Source organism: Canis lupus, chromosome X (assembly GCF_011100685.1).
Source record: "Canis lupus familiaris isolate Mischka breed German Shepherd chromosome X, alternate assembly UU_Cfam_GSD_1.0, whole genome shotgun sequence".
NCBI classification, from domain to species: Eukaryota; Metazoa; Chordata; class Mammalia; order Carnivora; family Canidae; genus Canis; species Canis lupus.
The window spans coordinates 58,679,845-58,696,475 of record NC_049260.1 but is presented as its reverse complement, the minus strand read 5'-3'; the positions used below and the strand labels follow the sequence as shown (position 1 = coordinate 58,696,475).

Genomic DNA, 16,631 nt, shown 5'->3' with positions numbered 1-16,631 from the left:
TCGGAGAACTATAGAACACTTATGAAAGAAATTGAAGAGGACAGAAAGAAATGGAAAAGCATTCCATGCTCATGGATTGGAAGAACAAACATAATTAAAATGTCTATACTACTCAAAGAAACCTACACATTTAATGCAATCCACATCAAAATAACCACCAGCAGAATGTGTATTCAGTTGAGTTTATAGCAGCAATGGCCACGATAGCCAAACTGTGGAAGGAGCCTCGGTGTCCAACGAAAGATGAATGGATAAAGAAGATGTGGTTTATGTATACAATGGAATATTACTCAGCTATTAGAAATGACAAATACCCACCATTTGCTTCAATGTGGATGGAACTGGAGGGTATTATGCTGAGTGAAGTAAGCCAGTCGGAGAAGGACAAACATTATATGTTCTCATTCATTTGGGGAATATAAATAATAGTGAAAGGGAATATAAGGGAAGGGGGAAGAAATGTGTGGGAAATATCAGAAAGGGAGACAGAACGTAAAGACTGCTAACTCTGGGAAACGAACTAGGGGTGGTGGAAGGGGAGGAGGGCGGGGGGTGGGAGTGAATGGGTGACGGGCACTGGGGGTTATTCTGTATGTTAGTAAATTGAACACCAATAAAAAATAAATTAAAAAAAAAACAAAACAAAAAAAACAAAATAACCACCAGCAGAATGCTTCCAAACTCATTCTATGAAGTAAGAATTACCTTGATCCCAAATCCAGACAAATCCCCACCATAAAGGAGAATTATGACCAATCTCCCTGATGAACATGGAAGCAAAAATTCTCACCAAAATACTAGCCAATAGGCTTCTACAGTACATTAAGAGGATTATTCACCACTACCAAGTGGGATTTATCCCTGGGCTGCAAGGATGGTTCAACATTTGTAAAACAATCAACGTGATAGATTATATAAATAAAAGACAAGACGAGAACCATATGATCCTCTCAACAGATACAGAGAAAGCATTTGACAAAATACAGCATCCATTCCTGATTAAAACTCTTCAAAGTGAAGGAACAGAGGGAATATTTCTCAATATCATATAAGCTATTTATGAAAAGATAACAGTTAATATCATTTGGGGAAGAACTGTGAGCTTTTCCCCTAAGGTCAGGAACATGACAGGAATGCCCACTCTTACCACTGTTGTTCAACATAGTACTACAAGTCCTAGCCTCCAATTTCAATCAACAAAAAGAAATAAAAGGCATTCAAATTGGCAAAGAAGAAGTCAAACTCTCACCCATCCTGGATGACATCATACTGTATATAGAAACCCCAAAAGACTCCACCCCAAAATTGCTATAACTCATACAGCAATTCAGCACCAGGGCAGGATACAAAATCAATGCACAGAAACCAGTGGCATTTCTATACACTAACAATGAGACTGAAGAAAGTGAAATTAAGGAATCAATCCCATTTACAATTGCACCAAAAAGCATAAGGTAACTAGGAGTAAACCTAATCAAAGAGGTAAGTGATCTATGCTCTAAAACCACCGAACACTTATAAAAGAAATTGAGGAAGACACAAAGAGATGTAAAAACATTCCATGCTCATAGATTGGAAGAACAAATATTGTGAAAATGTCTATGCTACCCAGAGCAATCTACACATTTAATGCAATCCCTATCAAAATACCATGGACTTTCTTCAGAGAGTGAGATTTGTGTGGAATCAGAAAACACCCTGCATAGCCAGAGGAATGTTGAAAAAGAAAACCAAAGCTGGATACATCACAATGCCTGACTTCAAGCTGTATTGCAAAGCTATGATCATTAAGACGGTATAGTACAGGTACAAAAAAAGACACATAGATCACTGTAACTGGGAGGAGGGGCAAGACGGCGGAAGAATAGTGTCTCCAAATCACCTGTCCCCACCAAATTACCAAGATAACCTTCAAATTATCCTGAAAATCTACGAATTCGGCCTGAGATTTAAAGAGAGAACAGCTGGAATGCTACAGTGAGAAGAGTTCACGCTTCTATCAAGGTAGGAAGATGGGGAAAAAAGAAATAAATAAAAAAGCATCCAGTGGGGGAGGGGCCCCCATGAGGATCCAGGCTAAGGCCAGGCAGCGAGAGACTCATTATATGTTCTCATTCACTTGGGGAATATATATATATATCTGTATGTTGGTAAATTGAACACCAATAAAAAATAAATTTATTTAAAAAAAATATATGCCTATTTAAAAAAAAAAAAAAAGATCACTATAACCGAATAGAAAACCCAGAAATTGACCCTCAACTCTATGGTCAACTCATCTTCTACAAAGCAGGAAAGAATATCCAATGGAAAAAAGACAGTCTCTTCAGTAAATAGTGTTGGGAAAATTGGACAGCCACATGCAGAAGAATGAAACTGTACCGACCATTCTCTTACACCATATACAAAGATAAACTCAAAATGTTTCAAAAATCTAAATGTGAAACAAGAATCCATCAATATCTTACAGGAGAACACAGGCAACAACCTCTTTGACCTTGGCTCAGCATCTTCTTGCAAGATGCATCTATGAAGGCAAGGGAAACAAAAGCAAAAATGAATTATTGGGACTTCATCAAGATAAAAAGCTTCTGCACAGCAAAAGAAACAATCAACAAAACAAAGGCAGCCTATGGAATGGGAGAAGATAAGTGCAAATGACATACCAGATAAAGGGTTAGTATGCAAAATATATAAAGAGCTTATCAAACTGAACACCCAAGAAACAAACAATCCAGTTAAGAAATGGGCAGAAGACATGAATAGACATTTTTCCAAAGAAGACATTCAGATGGCCAACTGACACATGAAAAGATGTTCCACATCACTCATCATCAGGGAAATACAAATCAAAACCTTCATGAAATACCACCTCACACCTGTCAGAATGGATGAAATTAACAACACAGGATGACAGATTTTGTGAGTATGTCAAAAAAGGAGAACTCTCTTACACTGTTGGGAATGTAAACTGGTGCACCTACTCTGGAAAACAGTATGGAGGTTCCTCAAAAAGTTAAAAATAGAGCTACCCTATGACTCAGCAACAATCATACTCCTAGGTATTTACCCAAAGTATACAAAAGTACAGATTTGAAGGGGTACATGCACCTGTATGTTTATAGCAGCACTATCAACAATAGCCAAACTATAGAAAGAGCCCAAATGTCCATCGACTGATGAATGGATAAAGAACACACAACGGAATATTTCTCAGCCATAAGAAGAATGAAATCTTGCCATTTGTAATGATATGGATGGAGCTAGAAAGTATGCTAAGCAAAATAAGTCACTTGGAGAAAGACAAATACCATATTATTTCACTCATATGTGGAATTTAAGAAGCAAAACAGATGAACATATGGCAAGGGGGAAAAAAACAAAAAAGAGAGAGTGAAACAAACCATAAGTGATTCTTAAAGACAGAGAACAAACTGAAGTTTAATGGAGGGATGTGGGTGGGGGATCGGCTAAATGGGTGATGGGTATTAAGGAGGGCACTTGTTATGATGAGCACTGGTTTTATATGCAAGTGATAAATCACGAAGTTCTACCCCTGAAACCAGTATTACACTATATGTTAATTAACTAGAATTTAAATAAAAATTTTAATAATTTAATACATTAAAAAATTTAAAAACAAAGGCTATTTTCAACATTCGGGTGGGAGAAGTTAGGGTTAGCACAGGGTTGCCAGATTTAGCATAAAAAATACAGGATACTGGGATCCCTGGGTGGCTCAATGGTTTGGTGCCTGCCTTTGGCCCAGGGCGTAATCCTGGAGTCCCAGGATCAAGTCCTGCATCAGACTCCCTGCATGGAGCCTGCTTCTTCCCTCTACCTGTGTCTCTGCCCCTCTCTCTCTCTCTCTCTCTGTGTCTCTCATGAATAAATAAATAAAATCTTAAAAAAATACAGGATACCTAGTTAAATTTATATTTTAGAAGTATAACCCATTCAATGTTTAGGGTATATGGAAAAAAAGTTCATTGTTTATCTGAATTCAAATTTAATTGAGTGTCCTGTATTTTACCTGGTAACCTAAGTGAAGAAAAAAGAACTAAATAGACTCAAATTCAGCTCTATTGTGTTTTTGTTTGTTTTTTATTTTTTAAGTAACAAATTGAAGGGAAGTGGAACATAAAAGCTTTTCCAGCAGGTTTAATGTTTAGTCAAAGCTCTGAAAACATAAATGCTACTTCCAGAGCCATTTCGTTATTATGGGATCACTAGAATAAAGAATAACTCCAAGGTTTCTCATAGTATGCAGATGTTTTGTAAATGATTTTCTGCCTCCTTTCACCCTCAGAAAAACAACTCCCAGTGAAGTACTTGGAGCAAAACTAATCTAATGTGAGAAACTGAATATATATATATATATATATATATATATATATATATATATATATATATATATTGATTTTACTACCTGCCAGATACGTCAGCAAGGCCACACCTCTATAGCACCTTCTTAAAAAGCTATTAAAATAGTGTCAATATTTACTTGCACCTCAAAGCAGAGTTTAACATAAGTATTCAAAATTAGGTAGAAGAAGAAAAGAAACTATCATTTTTCCCTTAGAACCCAGGCTGCAGTCACTTAGAAGGTGATTTTTTTTTAATACTGATTGAGTATTAGTTCCCTTATGCATCAGGTACTGTGCCAGGCCAGACCTTCTTTATGCTTCCCTGGAGTACATACTAGTTGGTAAGACATTTCTAGGACATGCCCAATAAATATGATGACAACGGTATGCATAAAGAGGTGACTCTTCCTTCCTGGGCTAAAAGCCAGTTCCAAAATTCATGTGTAAAACCAAAATCATGTCCATGTTTTAAACAAATTGCAGGTCATGGCTTTTTCTGTGGTGATCATTTTGGTTTTGTACAAGTAGGGAAAATATCAGATTCCTCCAATCTCAGGGTAATGCCAAGCTAGGCTCTCTAGGCTGATTTTGTTGGAATCCCTAGCTCAGCCTATATCCCAAATCCGAAGCCAGGCAAATTACCTTGCAAGAGAGAATGGCCATTCTCCCAGGGACAGTGGTCCAGCCTGAGCACAGCATAATCACCTGTGGTATTTGTAAAGCTACAGGTGCTCAGGTTCCACACAAGACTACCCAAAGGTTACCAAAAATTTTATTTGGGAAAAAAAAGAAAAGACTCCCCAGGCAATTCAGATGCACAGCCTCGGTTAAGAACAGCACATTAGGGGCACCTGGGCAGCTCCGTGGTTGAGCATCTGCCTTTGGCTCTGGTCATGATCCCAGGGTCCTGGGATCAAGTCCTGTATCAGGCTCCCCATGGGGAGTCTGCTTCTCCTTCTGCCTGTGTCTCTGCCTCTCTCTGTGTGTCTCTCATGAATAAATAAATACAATCTTTAAAAAAAATGAATATCAAAATTACCTAGTCAGAAGCCTCAAATCACATTAGGCTGCAATCATTTTAGGGCTAAAGAGAATGTTCATCACTCCAGAGGTTGTATCCCCTCCAGGCGACTAAAAAAAATAAAATAAAATAAAGTCACAAGGCTGTCCTTCTTTAGTGTTATTTCGTGGACTAAAATACTCTGAGAATATTCAATTTTCATCCAAGTTGTCTGCTGAGGCCATGGCAAAGCCCTTCCAAGGAGAAGGAGAAGGAAACACTCAAGAGCTTATGAAACAGCTTTCCTTTAACATTTTGGGAGACAACAGAAAAAAAGGTGGGGAAGGGAGATGATCTTTTAAATACACTGCATTGCCTTAAAGATGAGGTCACGAACTGTGTTCAAAAGAAAAGTACACTATACTCAGATTTTGCTAGGTTTATTATATAAAGGAGACAGTAAGAGAAAGATTTGGTTTTTTTTAGAAGGATGTTTTTCCTGTTACAAAAACTGAAAATGAAGGTGTAATTTCTCTTTCCAGGTTCACCAGTTACCCATGTGTGACTTAGTAAATAATCTGCTCTTTCAATGTTTAGATTACTGCATTATGAAGAGAGAGAAAACCATTTACTTGAAATTCAATAATAAAACCAACGTATCATATTGCAAATACTACACATTTTTTTAAAAAGGCATTTTAGATCAGGACAACGTTCTCAATCTTGCCTGCTTTATATATTTACAACATGCAGTCCTGTGGCTCCATGTTCTACACTTCTACACTGGCAAAGTCAATTCAGAAAGCAATTCCTTCAATAGCTATATACTAAGGACCAGGATCAATAAAGGAATAACAAGTACTCCAATTGTTTCTATTATCAGACAGCTCCACAGTGCACATATATGATGTCACATCAAAACAGAGAAGAGCCTAAGCTCTGAGGAAGACAGGATATGATAACTGATGGCAACTTCCATAACTTAATCTACCTAAGTATAGCTCCTCTTACCAAAGACCTCCTATACCAGCCCCCTGGAGTAGATGAAACAGGTCCCCTTTGTGTGAGGAGACTCCAATTTTTGAAGATAAAGGAACAGAGGCCTGTTTTGTTAAATCTGTTTAACCAAACAAAACTAAAACACTGTCTCCAGCCTAAATAACTAAGCATCAAATAGTTATCAAGAATTTTAAGGAGTCCCTCTATACTATCACAGCAGGATAAAAATTATCTAGGATCAGGATGCCTGAGTGGCTCAGCAGTTGAGCACCTGCCTTTGGCTCAGGGTGTGATCCCAGGTCCATGATTCCGGGTCCCAGGATTGAGTCGCACATCAGGCTCCCTGTGAGGAGCCTGCTTTTCCCTCTGCCTATGTCTCTGCCTCTCTCTCTGTCTCTCATGAATAAATAAAATCTTTTTAAAAATTATCTAGGATCTCTCAATGTTGCTTTTTAAAAAAAAGAATGTGAGTTTTATGTATAGTTAAATTCTGTTTACTGTCTCCTGAAAGTTTAAGAAACTAGACCTTATGAATGCAATTAGAACGATGAACAAATCGAAACATGAAGGCTTGCAAAGCTCTTCACAGTTTATAACAAATGTAAGACAGAATCTTGTTTTAGCATCTCAAGAGTTCCATGAGATATTACCACATCCTCATCTGACAAACGATAAAGTTGAAGCGCAGTGATGCTAAAGATTTTGCCTAAGATCACTCTGGATCCTGCTGTCTCTTTCCAAACTCATAAAAGAAAAAAAAAGATTCCACTTACACTCAAGTTTACTATACAACCCAGGATTTTCTGAACAATGCAGTAAAATCAAGTATTGATACTGTCTTATAGGAGTGCTGAACTTCACGCCCTCTCCATATCCTACAGCAATGGCTTACCTTTACATGGTCATGAAGACCCCTTTGTTTTTTTTTAATTTTTTTAAAGATTTTATTTGTTTATTCATGAGACAGAGAGAGAGAGAGAGAGAGAGAGAGAGAGAGAGAGAGGCAGAGACAGAAGCAGGCTCCCTGCAAGGAGCCTGATGTGGAACTCGATGCTGGATCCCAGGATCACGCCCTGGGCCAAAGGTAGACACTCAACTGCTGAGCCACCCAGGTGTCCCACGAAGACCCCTTTGTGATATGTAATGAAAGCTAAGGAATCCTCACCCCATAAAAAAGGCACATATGCAAATGTTCATAGTAGCATTATTCTTAATAGCCAAAGAGTGGAAACCATGCAAACATCCATCATCTGAAGATGGACAAATACAATGTGGTATATCGATACAGTGGACTATCACTCAGCTAAAAAAGGAAATTTTAAAATTTTAAAATTTAAGAAAAAGTGATTTTCTTACACTAAATGAAAGAAACTAGTCACACAAAAGACCATATGTTATATGACTCCATTTATGTGAAATGTCCAGAATAGGCAACTTAACAGAGATAGAAAGTATATTAGTAGTTGTCCAGATTAGTGATTTGATGGGTTGAGGGGAAATGGGGAGTGACTACTCCTGTGTACAGGCTTTCTTGCTGAGGTAATGAAAATGTTCTAAAATTGATTGTGGTAATGGTTGCACAGACATGAACATACTTAAAAAACCAGTCAATTGTGCACCTTAAATGGTGTATTTTATGATATGTGAATTATATCTCAATAAAGATGCTATTCAAAAACAACCATTAAAAATGCATATAATGAATAGTATTTCCCAGATAATTTCTGACCGTTCACCAAGGCCCTGAAACCCAGTGGTGTCCAAGGCTCAAGGTCAGTAACTCCTGATCTATAGAAACAAGAAACATCATCCTATTTTCTTTGTTCTATAAATGAGCTATATTTCAGCTTCCCCTACCACAACTATCAAACCTATGCCTCCTACTTTTTAAGATCACAGTACTTTTCAATATTGATTCATTAAAATCTAGTAAGTGAGACAAGACTGATACACCAATAACAATATACAAAACAGCGGGTGAGTCATGCATTTAAAAAACTAGGGAAGATCAGCAAGGAAGAATGATTAAAGGAAAGCCTCTCGACAGAGGTGGACATTTAATGCTGGGTTTGATCCTGAAGAGTAGGTAGGATATGAAAATGCAGAGAAGGAGTAAAGGGAGGAGTAAAAAGAATTTCAGAGGAGGGATGCCTGGGTGGCTCATGGGTTGAGCATCTGCCTTCCGCACAGGCGTGATCCTGGAGTCCCAGGATCGGGTCCCACATGGGGCTCCCTGCATGGAGCCTGCCTCTCTCTCTCTGTGTCTCTCATGAATAAATCAATAAAATATTTTTTAAAAAAGAATTTCAGAGGAGAAAAGAATCAGGGATGTTTCATAATAGTTCCCAGGAACCATGAAGAGGGGCCTTAATGTCAAGGTCAGGATCCTGGACTTTATTTGACAGGCACTAAGAAGCCAAGGAAGGCTGCTGAGTAGGATAGTTACCTAAAGCAAAGTTGTATATTGAGATTGTTCAGTAATGTGTGGGAATATGTGGAAGGCAGAAAAACTGAAGGCAAGGAAACCAATTGGGAGCCTATTAACAGTATGAAGAAAAGTTACTACAGTCTGATTTAAAGAATGGCATCTTGACCCAGCAGCCATTTTAAAAAATTAAGGAATCCACTGAAAAACGAGTGCTTTGACATGCAGTAGCTACTCATTTAAGGTGCTGCCAATACAGAAACCAGCTATATTTCATGATGGTACATATTTCCCTTGAAAAACCCCATCTACAACATGAGTCTTGAGATCTCTCAAGATAGCATGTTAACATTACTTTTTTGGCTATCTTGGTTTGTGGAATTAGGAGGGGGCGCCAAAGATTCCTTTAGGTTACCTTTGCTCCATTAACTCTACAGAAAACATCGGAAGTTCTGTAACTTTACAAAAATCAGTCCTGATCAGAGTTGAACAAATTTCCACCTGACAAAACCCAAATTCCAAGACTAAAAGACGTTAGACAAAATGACATATTTGTAATAGCAAACAGTAAACGGTCAGAGAATTTGTTTGAGCACAACAGAATTCCCTTGAAATTGCTTTATTTCAATTTGTGAGCCTGAGGTGCTTTGGGCTAGAACAGAACCTTGGGTAGCACCCATTTCTGGCTTATATAGACCAGCACTAGACAGCGTAGACGCGTTTACAGCCAGGAACGGCTGAGGATTAGAATTCGCTCTGAAGAGACAAAGACGGAGCCGGGGGCTGCTTAACAGTATTCGTCCTTATACACAGCGTGGTTTAACTCAGGGACTCAGAAAGACTGGGTTGAAGGGCTGAGTCACGTGACACCCTGCCCCGCCCTATCTCCACAGACTAGTTTCCCGGCGCCAAAACCACACCCCTTAGCCCTTTTACTTCCAATCGCTGTCCCCTCTTCCCCCGCCTTGAGACCCTCCACATCCCTTTCCCCTTATGATCTCCGCTCACTTGTCACGGATGATAGTCTGCAGCTCCCGGATCTGATCATTCATAGGCAGCAATTTAAGCTGCGCCCCGATCTGCTGGAAGACTTCGTGGTCCCCTAGGAGGAATTTGCCGGTCGGTGCGTCACAGTTGCCACTGCCACCGTTGCTCTCTGAGTTGAGGCTGGCCACGCTGCAAACCTGAGGAGGATCCAGCTCAGCGGGTACGCTAGAATGAGCGTGCCCTGGGAGGAGAGTTGGCTTGGCCTTGGAGGAGCTGTTTCCCCCGGCTGGGTCTGAGATCAGGTCGCCAGGTCGCAGCGGCTCCATGATTGGGTTAGAGACAGAGTTTACTTTCTGGTTGTGACAGGACATGGAGTCCAAATACCGTAAGTCCATGGCTATACACCAGGCCCCGGGCTGTCCCTGCAAGTACCGACCCCTAAGGATAAAGGAGAGCGGGGAGAAGGGGTAGATGCTCACTTGCCTTCCTGTTCGCCCCGGACGTTTCCAAACTCTTAACCTAGGTGGGCCCTCTCACCCCTAGGCCTCCGTAAATTCCCTTAGGCGCGCTACGTCCCTGCCCCGCCCACACCGTCCCTGTCCCGCCCACACCGGACGTAGGGCCTGCCTAGACACTATTGGCTTCTCTGCCTGTCGCTCTCCAGAGAACTGCTGGTAACCCTTTGAGTCCCCTGGCTGCGTGGGTTCCCGAACGTTGCTAGCCAGGCAGATGGGATGGAGCCAGGGATGGTTGGTTGCAGGGTCTCCCGGGAGCCCTTAGGGGTTCTGTATGCAAAACTTTGGGTAAGTGGTAGAGCCAGGAAAATCTAGGGGTGGAGACTGATAAAAATGATTACATATGTAAGGCCCATTGGTTTTAGACTTTGTGTCTTGGCAGAGAGATTATACTTCAATAACTGCATCTTCAGTTAGCTTGTCCGGGTAACCAAAAGGGAAAGTTCGAAATGCCTAGCAAGCTGCTGAAGAGCCCGCCCTCTACTAGACCTTTCTACAAACTGCAGCTTCCCAAGTGTGCTTGACCACTAGAGTTTTCCTTATCTTTTTTCTTTGGGACCTACACTGTACAGTTACCATGGGGATTCTGACAGCAATTCAGATCCTTGGCCACTTTATTTATTTTAAGTACTTAGGAAGACACTTATTTTATTCTTTTGAGAAAGAATGTCTAGGCAACAGTGCTTTTCAAAACCAGTGTGTATTAGAACAATTGTGGAGCTTGCTAAAATGTAAGCTCTCATCACCTACATTTAAGATTCTGATTAAGATTTTAGATCTGAGATGGGATCAAAGAATCTTTGTTTTTAACAATAACCTAGCAATTCTGATTTTTTAAAGATTTTATTTATTTGTTCATGAGAGACACAGAGGCAGACATAGGCAGAGGGAGAAGCAGGCTCCTCACAGGGAGGCCAATGTGGGACTCAATCCCAGCACCCTTGGATCACGCCCTGAGCCAAAGGCAGAGGCCTGATTGCTGAGCCACCCAGGTGTCCCTATGGTTTTTTTTTTTTTTTTTCGATGTCATGCTGTAAGAAAGGGAATTACAGGCTTTCTTTCTAAAGAGCTATAACGTGAAAGTCGGAAACCTGCTAATTCTAAAAAATTACTGAGCAGCATTTAACAAGTCACTTTCACTCTCTGGACTTGTCTTTCTTCATTTATAAGTGAGATGCATTACCTATTTGACTCCTAAATGTTCTTCAAATTTTAACATTCTATAATTTTATTTTGCCTTTCAAAAAACCAATTCTTAAAATTCCCTTTTCCACAGAAGCATATAAGCAACACATGACAGAGTCAGAGTAACAGATAAGAATATCCAGGCCTTTAGTGGGATTTAAGCCTTGATCTGGCTTTCTGTTTTCAATTTTTTGTTCGTTGTTTTGGTTTTGGTATTAATGGTATTTTTATCCCTTTTCTTCACTCCTATTATCTCTGCTTTCTTCCTGACCCTCGAGGTCAGTACACTATTAGCTATAATTATAGAGAGTTTAAATCTGATTGGATGATAAGAATTGCGGTCTGGAATTGTAATCCCAGTCACTTTTAAAAACTTTTGCATTTTTCCACCTAACACTTAATACAATTCAAAGGGTCTCTGGGTTTAAAAGACAAATCTGTCTAATTGGCCAATGGATTCTCTAAAGGAAAATTCTGCAGTACAGTATTGTTTATCAGTAAATGAAATGAAGTAATGAATTTAAAATGGTATTGTGAGATGTTCCAGGAACAAAACTACTATAGTCATTTTTGTCTAGTTTTTCATCAGGCAAGTGGCTTTGTTCTCAATGCCACAGATTATGAATTAAGATTATACAATTGCTAGTGTGTCTTGTGTTTTTACTCTTATAGGAAATATCTCACACAGATCCAGGATAGTCAGAGGCAACAATATGAAGAAAGACTCAGAGTCTCGATGAATTTTAATGTGGGGAACAGGGGGACTGAGACTCAGACTCCAACTCAAACCGGACTCAGACTCTGACCCCAAGGCTGTCTCCTCCAGTTTTTACTAAGAGAGCTAACAGATTGACTATAGGAATGATTAACTTTGGGAAGTAGAGAAAAAAATGTTTACTTCAAAAGGTAAAAGAATACTCTATTGACTCAAGGACGGGGGAGTCGAGGAGCTGTATCCAGAGAACAATGTGGTCAAGAGTCAGTGTGCCCATTTAATGCAATCCCTATCAAAATACCATGGACTTTCTTCAGAAAGTTAGAACAAATCATCTTAAGATTTGTGTGGAATCAGAAAGGACCCCGAATAGCCAGGGGAATATTAAAAAAGAAAACCATCACAATGCCAGATTTCAGGTTGTACTACAAAGCTATGGTCATCAAGACAGTGTGGTACTGGCACAAAAACAGACACATATATCAATGGAACAGAATAGAGAATCCAGAAGTGGACCCTCAGCTTTATGATCAACTAATATTCAATAAAGGAGGAAAGACTATCCACTGGAAAAAAGACAGTCTCTTCAATAAATGGTGCTGGGAAAATTGGACATCCACATGCAGAAGAATGAAACTAGACCATTCTCTTACACTGTACACAAAGGTCTACTCAAAATGGATGAAAGATCTAAATGTGAGACAAGATTCCACCAAAATCCTAGGGGAGAACACAGGCAACACCCTTTTTGAACTTGGCCACAGCAACTTCTTGCAAGATACATCCATGAAGGCAAGAGAAACAAAAGCAAAAATGAATTATTGGGACTTAATCAAGAAAAAAGCTTTTGCACAGCAAAAGAAACAGTCCACAAAACTAAAAGACAACCTACAGAATGGGAGAAGATATTTGCAAATGAACTTTCAGATAAAGGGCTAGTATCCAAGATCTATGAAGAACTTATTAAACTCAACAGCAAAGAAACAAACAATCCAATCATGAAATGGGCAAAATAAATGAACAGAAATTTCACAGGGGAAGACATAGACATGGCCAACAAGCACATGAGAAAATGCTCCGCATCCCTGGCCATCAGGAAAATACAAATAAAAAGCACAATGAGATACCACCCCACACCAGTGAGAATGCGGAAAATTAACAAGACAGGAAACCACAAATGTTGGAGAGGATGTGGAGAAAGGGGAGCCCTCTTGCACTGTTGGTGGGAATGTGAACTAGTGCAGCCACTCTGGAAAACTGTGTGGAGGTTCCTCAAAGAGTTAAAAATAGACCTGCCCTTCGACCCAGCAATTGCACTGCTGGGGATTTACCCCAAAGATACAGATGCAGTGAAACGCTGTGACACCTGCACCTGAATGTTTATAGCACCGATGTCCACAATAGCCAAACTGTGGAAGTAGCCCTGGTGTCCATTGAAAGGCGAATGGATGAAGAAGATGTGGTCTATGTATACAATGGAATATTACTCAGCCATTAGAAACGACAAATACCCACCATTTGCTTCAATGTGAAGGGACCTGGAGCGTATTATGCTGAGTGAAATAAGTCAATCAGAAAAGGACAAACATTATATGGTCTCATTCATTTGGGGAATATAAAAATTAGTGAAAGGGAATAAAGGGAAAGGAGAGAAAATGAGTGAAAATATCAGTGAGGGTGACAAAATATGAGAGACACCTAACTCTGGGAAATGAACAAGGAGTAGTGGAAGGGGAAGTGGGTGGGGGTTTGAGGTGACTGGGTGATGGGCACTGAGGAGGGCACTTCGCGGGATGAGCACTGGGTGTTATGTTATATGTTGGCAAATTAAACTCCAATAAAAAAAAATTAAAAAAAAAAAGTCAGTGTGCTGACTCCCATGTCCCCAATGTGCTGAGGACTAGGAGATTCAGTTCTCAGATAGGCTCCGCAGCTGGTTCCCCACAAATATCCATACATACACTTACCTATATGTATGGTAATTAACTCATAATCATTAGAAAATCTATATATCTGTTTTTTTAAGATACTATTAAAGTATAATTCACTAATGATCATAATAACACCTAAAATTTGGTGCTTTGTAATTTACAAAACACTTCTATACATTCTCTCATTTAATTTTCAAAAAAAAAAAAAAAAAGCTTGAGGATTACCAAACCCCCATTATAGATCTATTTGTGAGATTCCTTTTCCTAAAGTGACTTGTCCAAGGTCAAACATCCACAAAGAAGCAGAGCCAAGACAAAAGCCCCAGTCTTTTGACTTCTATTGCAGCCTTCTTTACACATACCCTCAGAACCATGAAATCATTCAGTTAACAAATACTAGTTGAGCCCTTACTGTTTGCCATCCATGTTGCTAGGTGCTGAAACAGATACAAAGAAAAAAGACAAAAGATCTGGAAATTCTCCATGGTGATAGAGGTCATAGACAGTTTGGATCTTTGAAAACCAAAAGACAATATTAAGCAGCATGGAAACCTACGCCAAAAATGCTAATAACAGAATTGACAAATCTGAATTTAGCTTTCTTAAGCACATTTTTTTGTGGAGGCATGAAGCCAGATAAAGCAAAAGCTGGGAAATTCTCTTGTAGCAATTGAGATGACTGTAAACTTTAATTGAGGTTGTGAGCTCTAAATTTGATCTAATCCCTAAAAATTATGGGAAGCAACAAACCAATTGCTTGTATCAATAGAAATCTTTCACATACATCTACATAGTACATTTGAAAAGATATCCAAATAGAGATTTTGAGATTTAACCTATGAACTAAAACTTGTACTATATGACTGAGCTGGGGAATCCTGATATAATTATGTTAATAGATAGTTCTCAAATGAATTCCTTGACAATCCCTTTGGCCCTAAGCTCCAAGAATTCTTTCATTCAAGTTGACTTTGGTGATGCTTAAGCCATTGCATTATTATTTTAAATGTCTTATGAACAAAAAATTTATTTAAAAGGATAGCCAATATTCTGAACAAATACTGTGATTTGTATCTTTTCAAATGAATAGCTACACCAACTTTTAGATGTATGCCTTAATTCTGTGGCTTCTAATAGTCTCAAAATCTCTACTCCAATATCTTTTCAAATGTATACCTTTATTTTTTGCCACTTACTCCTCCACCTTTCAGAATTTTTTAATCACTTTTGAAATACATATTTTCAGCCTTTTGAAGTTAGTTTACTTATAAGTACAAAGACCTTCCTGTAAATCTTAAACAATTTCTGGTAGGATGTATGGGGCAGAACAGGCATATCTTTTATAAAATACTATTACTTGTTCTAAGAAAGAAAATACCTTGTATAACAGGTATAAAATAGAACCTGTTAAAATAACATATTAATAATTGAGGTATCTTTTGTTAAAAAATTATTTATTTGAGAGAGAGAGAGTACAAGTCTAAGGGAGGGGCAGAGGGAGAAGGAAAAGCAGGCTCCCTGCTTAGCAGGGAGCCTGACATGGGGCTGGATCCCAGGACACTGGGATCATGACCTGAGTCAAAGGCAGGTGCTTAACCAACTGAGCAACCCAGGCGCCCCCTGAGGTGGCTTTTTGGTGTGTGTTTTGTTCATTTTTTGTATTGTATGCTTTGAAACTTTTCTATTTTTCTCCTGTGTAAATTTTAAGGGTATTCTTGTTTTCTGGTTTCCTTGGGACTTATATAAGATAATTTATAACAGTATAATTTAAGTTGATAACAACTTAAGTTCAATCATATATTAAAAACTCTACACTTTGACTTCTCCTGTCTCACTTTAAATTTTTGTCACAATTTACATTTATTCCTATAATGTATTTTTAAACATTTTTTACTTATACTTATTTGTAATAATTTACTTTTTTTTAAAGTAAGTTCTGGGGCAGCCTGGGTGGCTCAGCGGTTTAGCACCTTCAGCCCAGGATGTGATCCTGGAGATCCCGGATCGAGTCCCATGTCGGGCTCCCCGCATGGAGTCTGCTTCTCCCTCTGCCTGTATCTCTGTCTGTCTGTCTGTCTGTCTCTCTCTCTCTCGTTCTGTGTGTGTGTCTCGTGAATAAATAAATAAAATCTTTAAAAAAATAAAGTAAGTTCTGTGCCCAATGTGGGGCTTAAATTCATGACCCTGAGATCTAGAGTCACATGCTCTACTGAATAAGCCAACCAGGTTCCCCTATAATAATTTTTATTTTACTTTTAGGACTTCTAGTAACCCACCACAATTACACTAATGCAGTGTTCTTTTATTTGTCTATATATTTATCATTACCAATGAGTTTCAGGACAGTATTTATCTCTCCTTCATTTTTTTCTTCCAAGTTTTTATTTAAATCCAATTAGTTAACACACACTGTAATATTAGTTTCACAGGTAGGATTCAGTGATTCATCACTTATATAAAACACCCATTGCTCATCACAAGTTCCCTCCTGAATAGCCGTCACCCGT

The 16,631-nt window shown here is 38.9% G+C and overlaps 1 protein-coding gene across 2 annotated transcripts in view; it reads right to left on the bottom strand.

Moving 5' to 3' along the window:
* The window catches only part of UPRT (uracil phosphoribosyltransferase homolog), a 33,664-nt gene extending 23,291 nt beyond the window's left edge, over nucleotides 1-10,373 (bottom strand). Inside the window, exon 1 of one of the 2 annotated variants that reach the window (XM_038587748.1) lies at nucleotides 9,800-10,373. In XM_038587748.1, coding sequence (XP_038443676.1) covers nucleotides 9,800-10,173 — 374 coding nt within the window. In that variant the 5' untranslated portion in view covers nucleotides 10,174-10,373. The remainder of the gene's footprint in view (nucleotides 1-9,799) is intronic. The other variant, XM_038587749.1, reaches the window with a different exon arrangement.
* Nucleotides 10,374-16,631: the final 6,258 nt, after the last annotated feature.